Source organism: Rhopalosiphum padi, chromosome 1 (genome assembly GCF_020882245.1).
Source record: "Rhopalosiphum padi isolate XX-2018 chromosome 1, ASM2088224v1, whole genome shotgun sequence".
NCBI lineage: Eukaryota > Metazoa > Arthropoda > Insecta > Hemiptera > Aphididae > Rhopalosiphum > Rhopalosiphum padi.
This window is the reverse complement of record NC_083597.1, coordinates 19,706,985-19,726,158: the sequence shown is the minus strand read 5'-3', so window position 1 is coordinate 19,726,158 and position 19,174 is coordinate 19,706,985. Positions and strand designations below refer to the sequence as shown.

General features: G+C 29.2%; 1 protein-coding gene across 1 annotated transcript in view; it reads right to left on the bottom strand.

Moving 5' to 3' along the window:
• Nucleotides 1-18,890, bottom strand: part of LOC132930160 (protein charybde-like) — a 38,983-nt gene extending 20,093 nt beyond the window's left edge. The window contains exon 1 of the mRNA XM_060995870.1: nt 18,716-18,890. Within this exon, the coding sequence (XP_060851853.1) occupies nt 18,716-18,848 (133 nt within the window). The 5' untranslated portion in view covers nt 18,849-18,890. The remainder of the gene's footprint in view (nt 1-18,715) is intronic.
• Nucleotides 18,891-19,174: the final 284 nt, after the last annotated feature.

Genomic DNA, 19,174 nt, shown 5'->3' with positions numbered 1-19,174 from the left:
ATGTGTGTACAAAGTTATATTTCCTAGTATAATAAAAATTTTAAACCGTTCTCAATTAGTAGAATTTAATAATTTCGTTTCCCGTTGTCAAATGAAATCGATAATTTAATTATACAATACATTATACATGAATACGTATCGTACATCTATAGACATACAGTAGTACAGTCGGTAATAGTAATATTATGTCACAGTCGTGTAATTTGCGAACACCGTACACGACTAGTGGATGTAAATACAATTTAATATCATTGACTTATAGACTATAATAGAATCAATGATGATGCCATGATGGTACATTGGTAGTTGCCAGTCGGTACCCAATATTCGTTTTCAGTAGTGTCAGTACTCAATACGCGTTTGTACTTTGTCTACGATGTTCGTGATATAAAATTATTAGTTTTAATGGCGATTAAACGTATCGTTAATAGTGGGTTTTGACGACTGTTTATTGCGATGTCTATTTTTACCAATCATGATTTATCAAACACATAGACTGTGTACCTAACTTGATTCGGCAGTCTCATAAATATTTATATAGATATTATTATACAAATTTTATAAACAACTATGGTATAGTTACAGTTTGAATAATTTAATGCTGATACGTGTAGACTGTAGGTACTATACATTTGGGATATTATGATTAATAATTTCCAACTATTATTTAGTATAATTATAATAATTAATAAGAGCACCAATAAGATCACTGAAGGTAAAATAAAATGCATTTAGGTAAATAAAATGCATCTACTGGCTATGCTATTGTTGGTTGCTGATATAGTGATATATGTACGTATAGTCATCAACAAAGACGATTTTATGATTTATTGTCGATGTGTTAAAAATCGTGCAAGTATTCATTTATCATTACCTATTTCAGTATCAATGTACTATGTACATATTATTATAAAGTACCAATACTCGCGTAGTGAAATATAAATAGTCTATAATTGTAATTTGTATTAGTTGTTTGATTATTGGATTGGATTTCATTTAAACATGTATTGTTTATTATTTTAAAATGGAAGTATAAAACTGCGCTAGTTGCGAAGTAATGAGTTTTAACTTCCAATTTTGGCAGGCATACAATCGAACACAGCTGTTCTATTTTGGAGCTTAAAACGGTTTTTAAGAACAGCGATAAAGGAAAACAAAAATGAAAATAACGTGATATTAATTGAAAATAGAAGACACATTTTTATAATAAGAATTTTTTATTTTTTTTTTATAGATATATTAATCATGATTTTTAGAAAATATATCTTTGAAAATTAAAAAAATTATCAACCTATTGTATCAACGATTTATTTTTTAAAAGAATTAAGTAAGTCACGCAAATAATCATATTTAAATATACATAACAAATATTATACATACCAGTATATTTTTTACAGATGTATTAAATGGATATTTTTTATTTTTACATTTTATTGTGCTCTTGGGGTTTATTTTTCACGTTTTAAAGTGCCTTAAAATAACAATTTTTTTATAATATGTATATATTGTATATTACGCTTTACGGCTCTAACAATTATTTTTTATTAAACATTATTTGTAAATAAGTTCAAATAACAGTATAACACAAAATAAAAACTAACAACTTTTTAGTGCTTTTGAACACTATAAACAAAAATGACCTATACACTTAAATTACTTTAAATTTTATCGCTCTATATGGAAACAAAAAGCGTTATATAACAAAGCCTAGTCAATACTATACGACAAAGAAAACTGCTAGAAATATTTTTATTTTGGTTATTTTTAATATCCTTCAATGGTTCCATTATTCTATAATGTCATTACATGGGTTATACACGTTTACAATATTTTTATATTTTATAATATTCTATTTATATACCTACGACCTATGTTATCCTCGCCGAGTCGTTCGGTTGAAACGGTATTAATAACGTTCGCTACCGTATTACCACTTTTATGTATAGGCAACAGTCACATATTATATTAATACATATATACATTATACATTATACATATAATACCTATATACACATATGTATGTATTACATTACATTGTGTACCTATTACCTATCAACCAAAGTACCAACCATCAAACGCGCGTTATTGGACAATGATTAAGTGCGTGTCTGGTGTTAGTGTCCTTGGACATCCATCGGTATTGTGTGCTGCGTTGCAGCTCCGGAGTCCGGAGGGAGAAACACAGGTCGCGGACGCCGGCTGACCGGCGGCGGCGTACGGCGGGGATTTGTTGATTAATTATTCGAATTAAAACTTTTTCGTAAATTATTTTTTTTTCACTGATTCGGCAGTGACAGTGGTGGTCGGGATATTGTTTTCCACGATTGGCGATTCGCTTTTTATACTGCAATACAATTCGCTTGTAAATACAATAATAATATACTTTTAATTATAAGTAAATTTTATAAACATTAATTCAAAAACAAAAACAAAATTTTATTGTAAATTAATATTATTACTATTGATTTTAAGTAATTTATTTTTCTGTTATTAATTTAATACAGAAAGTTAAATCAATTTTCATTATAAACAAATTAAATCGCACACAAGTATTAATTATATGTTTGATTTCTCAAAAATAGAATTTTAAATGTTTATTAATATATATTTAAAAATATTATATTACAGGTACTTTCAACATTTTCAGGTTGCTCTAAAAATTTGAAACTATATAAATTATGTATTCAAACACAAAATAAAGATTCTAACAATTTTATATTATATTATATAATAAATGTAGATTATGCTCTTATATCTATTACCTAATGCATGGCTATGCCCATTACATTTTTTTAGCTGATTGAATTGAATATACTAAATACCTATATAAAACAAGTAATAAAAAAAGTGTTTTACAAATACTATGATAAAGTATTTAAACTTTAAAGTATTACTACCAAGTATTTATAAGACTGTTAAATAGTAATACCAAGAGATACAGTATAAATAAGAATATTTAATAAAATAAAATCATTACTTCTTTTTGTTTTTGTTATATCTTGTTTAAATCATACCTATTTATCTTACTTTTTTACTAACGTTAATTGTAGAAATTAGAAAAATTTAACGTGTAAATATAATGTAATTACCTATACTTACCTACTTAACTTTTAAAAGTTCTTGCAATAATTTTATTTGAGTAATGAGAAGTAACTTAATTTCTTTTTAAATGCAACTTAGGTAATATTTAGCATTGCCTAAAAATATTAATTGTATTTTGTTTTATTTAGTTTGCAGTGTTCAGTGTTTTTGCGTGTGTTAGCAATATAAGATTTTTTCCACCGGGGGAATAGAATACTACTTTTCTAAAAATAATTCAACTTACTCGACAGATTAGGTATATTATATGTATGGCTAAATGCTAAAATATATATATTAGCTATAAGGATAGTAGCATCTATAATTTTCATAAGTGATTTAGTGGTAGTTATATTGGAGCCGACATTGGCCATTTTACACTATCTTTGTCGGAGTTAAAAAATATATATTTATTTAAAAATTTAAAATTTAAAATTAATGGTGATATAAGTGGTATTACTCCCTTAGGCCTTCTTTAACCATGGCTGCAAATCAATATATATAAATGATATATTATTTTAATACGCTAATACGTATAGAATTTGTTTGAATAAAATCTTTAAATCAATGTAATTTAGATGAAAAAATAAAACCGAAGGATACAATTTCAACTTTTAATTATATCATCTTTGATCATACGATATATTCATAAGTAAAAACATGTATATTGTATAATTAAAGAGAAAATTAGATGAACACTCCTTTTTTACAGAATAATTTATTCTATAATATTGTAATATACTTTAGCGGCGATCATGATAGATTTTCGGTGTATAAAGTTAATAATACTCGTATACGGGATTATTATCGGAGCGTCGAGCAATAATAATTACAATATTATAATATATCAGTGATCAAATCATCACAATGTTATATAACATAAAATTTTAATGATTTTCTAAGTAGAATTCAAAAACACGATTTTTTAGTCGTAGAAATAAAATATGTTCATATATCTATACATAACAGACTTATAATAATATTATACATGCGCCAACAGAAGACCCACATTATACACTGTATTAAGTATATAGATACTTGCACGTCAGTGTTTGTGTGTGTGTGTTTGCACTATTGCACATATAATAATATATAATATACAAACTACATAGAGTTTTGAATTTGACATTGGAATCGGTCGCGTATGGGTCTTCTTTTATATTCTTTATTTCTTTGTAATTTTTTTTCTCTTTCGTTTGGCATTGTAGGCGGGACCCTAGCCAACTTTCTATCATGTTCGGCTGGTGCGGTAGCATGGGACTTTACATAGAAGAATAAGAAGAGATGACCATTGAAACGATGCATTTATATTTTTTTGTGACATACATGTATACAACAAAATACAACTTCGTGTAGGTAACAGTCCCCGTGAAAAACCCACTGAATCTCCAATCCTTATATACTTACATAACTTCCCATTATGGCATTATAGTATAGTAAGCTATATTTTAGTCCATTGCACATATTATTATATACTGTGAAATAAATTCGTCTTATTTTTAAACGAATGTGAAATCGCCTCACGCGCCAAAGCCGCCAAATCCGAATCCACTGGAGTCAAAAATAGAGGATTTGTATAGCTGCCAAAAAAAAAACCACGCAGGGAAGCCTCCCACCCCTCTTTTAACTCACATGCCTATAATGTACATAATATTATATTCATGATCGTTGTAGAATACGCCTCATAGGAAGAGTGCTGAGTGATTGATCTTCAATCGAAAATTATTATAGGTTTAATATCATGTATTATTAATTATTATATCTATAGAGAAACAATCCACGTTACGCATGCGCGAGTTTTTCAAAACGAATTTTTCAATGAGTAAAAACACTAGGTATAAACAATATATTTCGTTGATCACGCGATAGTTAATATTATTATTATAGGTCACGGTATAGGATGATAAGAGATAAGTACATAAAATAATATTACCTAACCTATGGTAAGTACCTATCTACACGCACTATACCAATACAGTAATATTAGTAATATTAACATAGGCACATCATTATTAGGATGTTAGCTATAAGTGAATTTTTTGTCCGGAAAAGCGTCCAAATTAAAGTATAAAAGTATATCACTATAATTTATACCTACATAGAAATATCATTAGATACTTGAACCGGTTAAGTAACATAATATTGGCTTTCATCACAACCCTCCAATTCTCATGAACCTTCGTATGAGGTAAAAAAAAATTCCTGAGTTGAAAAAATAAATTATTACACACTCCTAGTCTCAAGGAATTTATTGATAAGACTAAGATGTGTCCAGTAGTTTTTTAGCTTATAAAGGACAAACAAAAAAAAATTCATTTTTATATATTACTATATAGATAACTGTGCCGATATATTATTATCGTTTGGACGCGATTATATATTATATATTGTATTATGTAGTATACACTATTATTGGCAATTCGTATACCGACATATATCGAATATATGCATACAATTTAATCTTACAATCTCATTCTGTGAATTTTTTTATATTTATTTTAAGCAAATTGTAAAGTCATAGGGAATCAATATTATATATTTATATGGCGTATGTCGTGTGTTGGTATATTTATATTGGTAAAATCTATATCGAAAAAATTTAGTATCTTCTATTATTTGTCGGTTGTTTACGATATATATAGTACCAACCATATATACTACTATAGTAGTTGAAAAACATGGTTAACAAAAAATAAAAACTATGATAAATACTTATATTTATATTTGACTTGGTGTTCTGCCTTTTTTTTTGTTATCGATATAAATTTAATTGTTTAGACCATAAGATTACAAAAAGCGTTACGTACCATCTTATACTATCCATTATTTTATCATATTTAAATAATAATAATAATTGATTAACTAATATTTCAAATTGTCAATTACAAATTAAACTTAGAAAAACTACTATTGTCCGCGATAATAATAGCATAATATCATACAGTGTTCAATGTTTGTTTGTACTCTACATTTTTGACAATAAATGAGTTTACCATACAGTAACTATTTATCATGGCGTCGGCGTGTGTCTGTTATAAATTATAAAACAAAATTGATTTATAGTTTTTTAAGTATTGCAACTTCATATTAAAATTAAATAATAATACTGGTTTATGATGTATTTTTTTGTTTATACATAAATTCAAGAAATTTTTTTATGATTTTCTGCTTGTTTCTAGGAAGAGACAAAATGTCTTTATATTATTTTGAAGATCTTCCAAGAACATACTTGACCCACAATATTTTGCTAATTACATTACTATACCGCAAAGTATTCGTTTGAAAATATGATTTAAAAACAAAAACACACGCTATACTGCATATATCCCTATAGGTTTCAGTGGATAGTGCATAACGATAATAGCCAATAGGTATATTTATTAATTTATACATATTCGAGTATTTACTTAAAAACTATGATAGGATTTGACATGTCAAATTAATATAATTCTCGATATTTCTCATAATTTTTTTTGTTCTTTGAAACATTTAAAATAACTAGAAATAAGAATAATGAAACATTGCAACATTTTGCACTGTTTTACATACGAAACTATCTTTTTCCGATTTTAAAATATCTCGTCGTACACTTGACATGTGTGTAATCTAACAATATTCAAACAGTTTTTAATAAACACTGTCAATGTTATAAAAATAAATTGTTAAATCATCAGAGACGTAAAAATAACAAACATCCGAAAAAATAAAACCATCGGAAAGTAATTCAACCACAAGTATACATTATATACGAATAGCACGGCTGCTGTGGGATTTGTTGGTCATATACTCATATGTAATAATATACTTATTTTTGGAAACGAAAGAAAGTAATACAATATTTCGTAGTAGTCCGGGCACGTTTACACTATATACTGTATGAGAAAAATAGATATTGTGTATAAACGTGTCACATAATATAATCTTGGAAAATGTTACGACCCACTTTTGTAAGAAAAAAAAGTTGTTCAACGGCGAATCAATACTTATCGATGGGTTTCTATTTGCTCTAACGTGTTAAACTATGGCCGATGTATTTACACTCTTCGTCTCCACACCCACGCAAAAACTTAGGAGGGACTCGAGAAGGATTTCAGTCAAATATTTTAAAACCTTGCCAACAACTATTTACTTTTCCTAGTGTTAGGTACGAGTCGCGGGTATAAAGCACATATATATTATATAAGTCCCTCAGCGTTAGGTGCCTATTTATTATATATATGTATATTGTGTAGCGTATACACATTTATAAGTGTATTTATAGAATAATATTATATGTTGCATGTAGTTCGGATGTAAAAACGAATGTGTATATAGTCAAAATAAAGAAGAAGAATAAAAAATTATCGAAAAAATATCTTCTATTATTCGCCGGTTACATTGTTGCCGGTTTACACGGTCGCGCGTTTGGAATTGTCTACAATAGTACGGGTATAATCAGTGGCCACGGATCGAAATACTATAACCATACTAATACGTTATACATATTTTTAGTATATATTGCCTTAGACGTAAACACTTGTACAACAGTTGTAATGTTGTACTTAACCTACGCGTCTACACCGTTCTATACGTGATTCAAAAAAAAAAAAAAAAAAATCAAAATCGTAGATAGTAATGATAGTATATGTATACTTGACTATAGAGATTCAAGGGCATACGTCAGAGTGATATGTGTTTTAAGGACATGTTATTATAGTGTAACTATATAACTGTTTTAACTGTGATATGAAATGAGGACAATATATCATTTACAAAAGGGAACAAAACGAAACACGATGCAAGAAAGAACCAAATAATAAGGAAACGATCGGCTAAAATAACATAATATTATAAAAGCATTAAAAACTATGTAGATCATTGATAACTTTGCAGAAGAATATCTGAGGCTTACTATGTATTGTTTCAATATTCAATGTAAATGTTAATTTTCGTTTTCGTTTTGAATATTCGTAATATATTTCAAGTTTGATATTTTTACAACACAATCGATACAGATGTTTTATAAGCATAACATTTGTAGGTATCATTAAACATGCTCCGTTACCATTTGGCGTTGTTTTCCATAATATTGTCTAGATACCTAAGCCGGCTATACGCCTCTAGTCTATACTTCAAGTAATATAATATATTAAGCTCGATACGAAATGTACCATGTTTAACGAAAGAGAATACAATATTACAATAAGCAAATCATCCGGTTCTATATATATCGTTTAGCTCAGTGCTTGAACGCGATACTTTTTTTTTAAAAACGGTATGTATAAATATTATACATTTTTTTTAATAAAAAAAAAACATCATTCAAAGTTAACTTATGCTAACATTGCTAACGATGTATTAAACATGGCTATTTTCGAATCCAAATAATACATTTAAATTCCAAACGTCTAATAATTAGGTTTGAAAACGTTGTTTTCATGTATATAAAATAGTCATTAATTAATAAATGTACCTATAATATGTACACAGCTGCTCGCGATGTATGATATTAGTTTCAAATATATTAGCGGTGTGAACGGTATTTCGGTTTCAAGGATTTTCCATTTAAAAGTCGACCCACCAACAATTATCGGTGGTAATAATGGAGTGGGGAAGAGGGGTAGATGGCGTGTCATCAATTATATCGCTTATGTGTATATATATATGTATATAGAGATTATTGTTGGCGCAGTTTCAAAAATATAATGTACGGCGTGTTGAGCGATTTTTCTTTGCAAGTCTTTGCGAGCAAAGTTGTGGTAACTTAAAGATTATACATATTTTTTTTTCATTCGTGTAGCGCAACTACAAAAACTGGCCGGTATATTGTAAACTTATCTATAACGCTCATAGTTATATTGATTATAAAACAAGGGTATCAATGAAAAAAATAAATCGTAATAATATTAAGAGAAAATAGAAGGGCTTTTTACGACTATACACGCGTATAAAATATATAATATATTTAGGAAATACGCGCAGTTATGTCGGCGATATTTTTATTTCCACGGATATATACCTATATTTATTGTAGGCGATTTAGGGTTGATTTAGAGGACCCTCGTACGTACTCGGAAGGTGGTTCAGTTTGAAGTGTCCTACCAGACAGAAAAAAAATACGATATATACGTGACCTCGAAGTATGGACCAAATTATGAGGGGGGGAGAGGGCGGTAGACTAAGTCTTACACAACATAAAACTACCTAAGATACAACCAAAACGACTTATTCCCAAACATTAGAAAATCGTACATAAATACATATTATATAGATACTTACGCTTATTGCCTCTCCGGTATATTAATATTATATATTGTCCGTCTCACCATACAAAACTTGGCGAAAGGCCGTCCGCCTGGTCGTATAGATTTTCCATACTATTAATATTTTGCTACTAACTGTGCACTTAGCTATGCCTCTCGAAAACGTGCGTTAATTGAAAATTACCCGACACGCGATCAATTGCAGTTGTCGCACACAATTATATTATACGCATGTATAATACATTGCAGTGTATATGTATGACATATATACACATCGCGTGTAATTATCGCTAACCACACTAATGCACAGTAACATCGATCACTTGCAGACTTGTGCCGACATTTTGCGAATAACTTTCGAGTCACTTATCTACTCTATAATACATGTACCTACACAAAATCTATGAGTGGGCCAATTCGGCGTACAGCTCGCACACACCTCATCTCACATACAATTTCCCCGCGAAATTGGTATAAATATTTCGCTTTCGATTTCGCGAACGTGTTATACTCGTGTGGATCCATTCTCGGAATTAATCTACAGCAGCCTGATTATCTTAGATGAACATTATCAAAGTTCTGCGGAAATTAATCCCACTAAAATATCTCACCCGAAATCGGTATTAAAACTTATTTATAATTAAATATGATTAAATTTAATATAATATGTAGAATGCCTTGAGGGACGGGAAGACGAGAAACGACAAGTACATCGAAAATTACTGTAGTGGACAAACACCGAATCATCGGTGGGAAATATAGTTTATAAATTATTTATTTTTAAACACGGAGATGTTGGATGTTGGAATACATCTATATATTATATAATACTAGTATATAAACTGCTACTGCTGCTGCGCGTAGCTCGTAACAATAATAATGTATACATTAATATTAGGTTTAGGTATATGCCTTTCGCCCTGAATGTCCTTCGGTAGCACACACGCCTCTCTACTATATCTTTTTACATACATTATGTGATCATCGCTTCATTGTATACAGTGTGTTCCACTTTTTAAGTAACACGAAATTATTCTTACAAAAGACCTTGAATTTGAATCGAGTATTTTTGTAAATGTAAAATTGATGCTAGTAGGTAATATACGTTTTATAACTCAAACGTTTTAATGATTAGTTAATTAACAAATAATATAATGTAATAAAAATTTAATTTTTTAAATTTTAGTTCAAAATTAGAAAATTAATCGAAGTAGATTAAAGATAGAAAAAAATGTATTGAAGGGTACAGATCTATTAACCATTAAAGTATGTTATATACTATTATTCTCTAAAACCTTAGGGATTTTGTATCAATAACAAATCTTTGTAAGTTACATTGTTAAATTGTTTCAAATTTCAACTCGTTCATCTTTGATAAATATGTCAAGTGATGATAGTCAAAAACTATGCAAATTTTATTATTTGTATCGCACACAACGAAGATCAATAATTTTCCCGAAATGTTTCGTTTATCTTTACCGAAAAAGCAACCAACACCACTTAACAGTAATTTAAGGTTTCGTAAAAACAATTTGGTGTTACATATTTTAAGCGGAACACACTGTATACACAAAGCCAGAGAAGCGCGATTCATGGACGTTACGCCGAATGTAGGCTATTCAGCCACTATATGTTATATTATGCATTATACTATTATATAGTCACTTGATATTATACCAATTACCTATATAACATACATAATAAATAGGTACTATGATACTGCTACTGCTTTGTATTGTAATAATATATATATATATATAAATAAAGGTACTAGATTATAATATATACCTACTGTGTGTACAGCGTGCAATATACGACTTACACGAGTGCACCACAAATCATTCGCCGCCCGCGAAGATTGTGCACACCGATAACACTGCACGATCGCAGTCATACACTCGCAAATACACATTCACCCACGAGCACCCCCCCCCCAACCCCCCACACACACATAGCAGACATTATGTGAAGTGCAATAATATTATAATAGTCGGCACGCGTGCGATCGCGCGCGCAAAAGGAATAGCGTATTAGTCCTCTCGCGTATATTATTGTTATTGCTTATTATTGCAGTAATATATTATTATAATATACGCATACGGCCTATTAAAAGGTGTATGTTTTTACTGTTCGTACAAATCTTTTCCGTACGATCCTCCGTGTTAGGTATATATACCTAAGCACGCTGTGCACCCATGATAAATGATATATATGTATATATGTATATTATATATATAGGTACAAGTGTACGTCTACACACTATAATATTGAATATTATCATAGGTATCATGTAGTAGGTACGACCGCTCACGAGATATTGCATTTATCGCTGTATCATTTTTTTTTTTTTATTAAAAATGTTTTTTTTTATCGATTCTCGGGCTACATTATAATCACGTGAAACCGTCTTAATATTAATATGTATTATTATATATTTTGATCGCTCGCACTGGGTCGGGGGAGGAAACGAAATGCGTTGACGCACGCGGCGTCACGGATCGGCGCTGGCGGCAGCCGTTAATAATAATATTAATAATTGTTGAAACCAGGTAGGCACTAGGCACCTATATTTAATACGCGTTGTTTCGCATCAAATACGCGCGCGCATTATTTTATTGTTATTTGAATTAGCATTTAGTTATTAATATTATGTACAATAACAACAACAACATAAGCGAACACATGAATTAAAATAAAAAAATTAAATAACTAGCTGTAGCTGTATTAACCATATGGGTCAAACTATAGAGTGAGATGAAAACAAAACAAACGGCAAATAGGTATGAATGTGCTAAAAAATAATAATCATATATTATAATATATAATAATATGAATCACGTAGCCGCGCATAGGTATACATAATAATATAGTACAATAATATTATACATTATACTAATTTCAGACGAGCTATTCTTGCTACGGGTCGAGTGTTTTCACGAATTGTTTTCGTTCGCACCGATCGAAACGCAGGAGAGATCCACCGCGTTCTCAACTGCCGTGGCGATCTCTATTTCTATGCAGTATTTTCTGTACCGACAACTGGTAATTACCGGGTTTACCTACCGACAGGTTGAGTTAGACCGTTGCACGATATTATACTATAGTATTAGTATGAGTAAGTACTCGAATGTTAAAAAGAGCCACATCGTAATTATATTATTGTATGTACTATATAGTATAAGTTCCAATTACGAATTATTTTTATTCGAACGACAAAAGGGTGTATTTAGGATTTTCTCGAGAAGAGGGATATGGAAAATTAGTTTTTTTATTTGTTTCAAAGATAGTTTTTAATAAATTAATCTGTATTTATTTCTTCTTTTCGTGATGTCATACCAACAAAACCATCCCTTACTCTATGGACTATACAAGGGGTGGCCAACATGAATATGTTTACTAGCCACATAGATAAATATAATGGTAGTGATGGTACCAAAAGCCAAAATTATTATAAACAGATTCTTTATAATTTTATAAATGAATGCCAAAAAATTAAAATTTATAGTAACAATAAGTAAATTTTGATTTTATTAATAAGACATGATCCGCACTAACTATGACGAAAATCGTAAATAAAGTATAGCCGCTATACTATACTTATACTATTGTTATAATATTATATACAACAGTGGCGGCATCTAGGGAGGGGGTATGAGGGTGCAGTTGCACCCACAACAATTTTTTTAGGGGTGCAAAATGATACTTTTGCACCCACAGACAACAGTTAAAAATATTATACTAATTTAAATATAGAATACAGTTTTACATGAAAATTTATTTATTATATTTTTGTAATAGCAGCAGTTAAATATTAGATGGTGTAGGGAAACATCCCTCCCCCCCACACAGGTTTGTGAATCACCATTAACGTTTGCACCCATATGAGTTTCTACCAAATGCCGCTTATATTATACATTATACATAAATGTAATATAATATAATATTATTATGTAATTGGCGACTTTACGTCGCGATCATAAATGTGTATAATATGCATATAATATTCGTGGAAATTCAGAATAGTGTAACTGTGAGAACGACGTTTTAAAGGCCCGACATAAAATTATGTTATAAAAGGGAGAGTATAGTATTCCATAATATTATATATCATACAGAATGTAATATTATAATTATAATTTATAGTACCTAATAATAGGCTCTCAAGTGTAAGAAATTTGGTTCGTACCAACATGGCATTGTCGGTACTGCAAGTCCCTGATGATGCATACATGCAAATCATGTGATTATGTGAATATACTAAATAATTTATTTGTATATTATATAATATAATAGTTACAGATACTTTATAATACTTTATATATTTTCATAACTACGAATAATTACCACTTCGGTTTTTGTTGCGTCATCTTATTTTTTCGAATGCATAAATACGAAATAAAATGATAGTCTATACATACCTATTATACATATTTGTAATCCTCGGTATCATATAATTATATCACGAATTCTAACACAACTATTACCTCTGTTAACAGCTATAGACATTTGTTATGAAAAAAATCGTAAGGTACTTCAACGATTGGTTAAATCAAAATTGTACCTACTTGAACCCTTTTTTTACAATTTATATTATGTATTGTATTGACACATTTTTGAATAAAATATAGTGAATTTAACAAATTTAATTTAATTTCTGAAGGACTTTAAATATATCGTATGTCATATGGATGTGAAATTAGTTTACAGTACTTATACATTTTAATGTTCCGTTTGAAATTATAGTTCCAATTCTCAAATGAAATAAAGTATCAACGAGACTAGGGAAATACATTATATATCTGTGCATATATAATATATGTATATGATAAAAATTAACATCAATATACGTAGTCATTAGATATATGATATATCATTCGATAGTCCACCATAGAGTAATAATATACTCTATGTAGTCAACGCACGAAGAGGATTAGAATGTAATTGTAGTTGTATTATATTTATTATTACATACATGTGTGTATGTATGAAGATAAAATATAAAATGACCAAAGAGCAAAGACTGAGAGATTTGGGCAAAATGTATAATGTTATCTCAAACGTTCATCGATAATACAATGGTTTGTTTTTCTGATTTTTACAGCATTAAAATTTTACCCATCAATTATTGTTAGCAACAACCCACTGTTGTGTACTTGTATAGATATAGGTTCCGCTGTACTAGCCATTCATTCAAGGTTGAATCGTTACGGGTAAATCGTGCGGACGATAAAGATCGGTTCTGGACATAATGGGTCAACCGTCCATCATTCCATGACTACTAGTCGTGTATAAAGAAACAAATGATAAATTAGTAAAAAACAACATTGAACACACTGTTTTTCAGTCATTAATTTCCAGCTGAGTAAACATTATAAGTGTTTTGGAAAACCAAATTTGAATATGCCATCGGAATGGTTAAAAATTGTTGATTGTGTGCGATATGCAATTTAAATTCTACTCCCTATACACAATGTTAAAACCTACTACGGAACGTGTATGGAATACAAAAACCGAAATTTAACATCATAGAATACTGTGATTATATATATATATATATATGATTGTTTGGGATAATGGGATATATGATAATTATAATACTCATTGTATCCTAATCAGTAATCATGTATAGACTAGGTATGTATTATATGGTTGTGCTCATCTAATGTACCTATAGTGTGTTTGTTTGTTTACGTTTACACTATACGTATAGAGTTTTTGAACAAGGACATAAAAGTAAATCTCGGATAATATGACAAGTGTGGTAATTAGAAAGAACTTTAAATTTGCCACCCCTTCCACGGTATATACGAGTAAAAATATATAGCATGGAAAAATACTCAGTTTTTAGTTTTTATATAAGTCAATTTATTATTGTAATGTGCTCTAATAAAAAAAACACCATCTTACAATATTTTTATCGCAAGTGGAGACACTGTTATTATACGATTTTATTTGATAATTTTTGGGCGCTGTTTTTTTTTCAGTGTATATTATTAAAATTGGACTGATAGTTGAAATGTTCAGTATCCAGAATTATTTTAATCTTTCTATGATGGAACATTTTAGAAATTATAATATTTTTCTATCTAATTAAGTTATGACAAGTTTTCTTGAGTGGGTAAGACTACATCGCAGTAAATCAGCCAATTATTGCTAAAAAAGATTTCTTTATATTTAGAGTATAGATAATATACAAAAACATCCAGTCTCTAAGAATTAATAATATGTTATTATTTAAATATAAACGTTTCATATAATATATGGTAGTTATGTTCCATTACCTATATAAAATATGATACTGATTTAGTGATAAATAGAAGAGCATACAAATATTATTATTATAATAAAAACTGTAATTATAGTTGTATAAACTGTTAAAAATAACAATAAGAAAATGTTTTCAAGCTATAGCCACTTAATTCATTTAAAATATCATAAATATATTAATAAATAATATGTCATATTTATTTACTTTTATATATTTTGTATAGTAAACTACGAAAACCTATTAACCTAACCTTAAGAGGATGCTACCTTTATGTTGTCACCGTATTACAAACATAGGTACATAATATATAACATAGCAAATTTTCATTCAGTAAAATCAATTTTTTGTTATTAGCTTTGATATTAGATTAAATTGATCAATATGACCAAAGTTAAAGGTAAGAATTATTATAATAATGTTAACATTGTCTGTGCTTAAGCGTTGGCTTTTTTTCGATTTTTTAATTTTTAAGCAAGAAAAAAGTACTGTAAATATAATTAGTCAAGAATGCTCATTAAAAATTAAAATATCGAAAAAATCAAACGCTTAAGAACAAACAATGTTCTTATCTACCTTTAACTTTGATATTATATATCATTTTTTTTATTGGAAAAAAACAAGACCTTCGGCAACATAGGCCATGAGGTTGATATAGATAATTTAATTAATTACATAATATATTATTATTGTTTACTTATTTTAATTATTCTAAATTGTTTTAAATCTCGGTTTGAAGTTTCACGGCTATGATAAAATTGATGGTATTGGATATTGACTGAGGATGATTGTGGAGAATTTCAGCTATAATGTTTCAAAAAGGTTGTAACTTTTCTATGATGTTATGATACATTTAGTATTCAGTAAAAATGTGGTTGATAGAGACTTGGACACCGCAGACTGTACATGTTGGGGGTTCTTCCTTGGCCAATAAGAAACTATAGGAGATTTGAGTATGTCCGATTCTGAGTCTTGTTAAAATGATTTCATATTTTCTGGGTAGTTTGATAGAGAAAGTTCAATTATCTCTGTCTATGTTATGTTTGATGTGATTAATAATAAAAATGTATCAATTTATTATAATATTAAAGTTAGCAATACACAATTGGTTCTACTGAACGTAAGTTTACTGTTGTATGTTTATAAGAAGGAGATTACACATGTGAGCGTCCTTTTAACAAATCAAAATTCTCGATGTGTACAACAAAAATTCCCATAAGCCTTTTTTTCCATAGATTTATTTTTAAATTGTCGACAATTAGTATTGTTTCCATAATTTTGTGCTTTAAGACCACGAGTCACTGTATTTTATTTTATAATATTGTAATTAACTATGTGTACTGCAGTGTATAGTGTTGGTAGAACAGTTACATAATGTAATATCTTTTACGACAAAATATAATTTCAAGTTGCACCTATATATTGCACTGACTAATGACATTACATTTTGACAGTATATAAAAAACTGTAATCATCCTTTATAGACTATAATGTTACAATAGAAAAATACAAAAGTACATCCACTGTTATACGAAAGATAAAAATTGTATACACCCATCCAATATTTGTTGAAATGTCCCCATGCAGTTTATTACATTTTTTTTCACTTGCGTAAACACACACCATATACCTATGCCTATATAATATTTAAAAATGAATAAATACATACATTTTATCATTTTACGAAAGAAATATGTAATTTCTTAATATCAAAACGAGTTAAATATTTTTTTTTTATTTTAACTTTACGATGTTGAGATATAACCTTTATTTAAATTAATTAAATATCTTATAGATTCTATTTTATTAATGAATAATGACCTATCATTATTTAAAGGCACTTATTGTTTTTAGTAAATTAATTTATAAAATATAAAAAAAAATAATATTAGTGATTATACTGATTACTAATTATCATATACGTCTTATGCATTCCGACTTAAAAATAACAAAATTAATTTAACATCGCGTCAAAAATATACTTGAAAAAAAAAAGGAAAAGTTTAATTCTTCGATATTATACTCGTAGATGAATTAATATCATGATAAAACGGTGATAACAAAATTCAATTTGTCTTATTGTTTTGAATAAAAATTATAAAATAAACTCTGCAATTATTAAAAATGGGACAATACGTCAGTCTTCGAGAGTTATTTGATAAGAATAAATGAAAATGTTATTTTTAATAGTATTACTGTACTTTGAACAACTTACTGTTAGTTACGGTTTTTTATTTTATTATTATTGTTCTGTGTCAATATAGTATGTTATTATGAAACTTAATAAAAAATTTGCAATTATAATATAATTTAAAATTAAAATCGAAAACGAATCAAATAATAAATATATTATAATAATTTCGAAAGAATAAAAAGTGTAAACTTTATTATTGCCTAATAAATTAAAAACCTTAAAACTCGTACGAGACATTTTGATAACGAATCAAACGCATTTTTTTACAATGGGAAATAGTAAGCACTACCGGCTACAATAAACAACGATTACAGATGATAATTTTATATGAAATATATAGATAAACGAAAAACAATATGTAGATATAAGACAAACGATAATTATTTCCAGTGTTGTAGTAGGCCCCTCGGGTATTTACATACTAGACAAGGGTATATTTGACAAATGTATTATATGAATTTGCAATTTTTTTTTGTGTACCTTTTTATGTTTTTTGGGAACACAAGTAATTACAGATATAAAATATTTTTACAGATAAAAAATTTGAATTCGTTACGTTATTTTAACAAAAATAAATGACATTTAATTTTAATTTATGTGTAAAACAATATTAAAAAAACAACTATGAACTATGTCACCGAGAATCGAAATTATTTTTGTTTCTATAATTGCACCTAAAATAATTTTGTATTAGCTGTATTAGTATAAATGTAATAGTGTTATTTTGCTGTTTAAAATTACCACACACAAGTTTGTGTATAATCGTATGTTGTACGTGATAATGTTCTAATATGTTATATCCTTAGTCGGTACTAAAAAATACAGTTTGATTATCCCTCCATCCCGGAATCGTGATTTATAATATTATCTTATGTGCATTTGTTTTTTATAATTCGAACGCTGCACCGAATGTTTGGCGTTAACGGGAAAACTGACCTGCAGCAGTGATCAGCGGCCCTTCCTTGTCGGTGGGTGCCACCAAGGCGTCTTGACTGTGCCACATGCCGGCAATTTTTCTGAAAACGTCCGATAACCGTACGGCTTCCCGGCGACGACTACTGCTGGACATGGTGATAGACCGTACTGGAACGTTGTCGGCCAAACACTGCTGATCGCCGGCGGCGGTGGCCTGACAACAACGACCTGCCGGGACGCCGCGCCGTCGCCACTTTCGCCGGGCGGCGGACAGCTGTTGCCTCGTCGTTGGTCGAAAACATATGAGAGAGCGCAACCAACAGCTGATCAGACCGAACCGCGACTTTATCATTATTATACACGTCTATTCCTTTGTCTCCGTATCGGTATCTGTCATGCGGGCCGATTTTTCTGTTTATTTTGTTCTCTTTTCGATGCGCGCAAAACACTTGCACGTTATTTTCACAGCCAAGGCTTTCA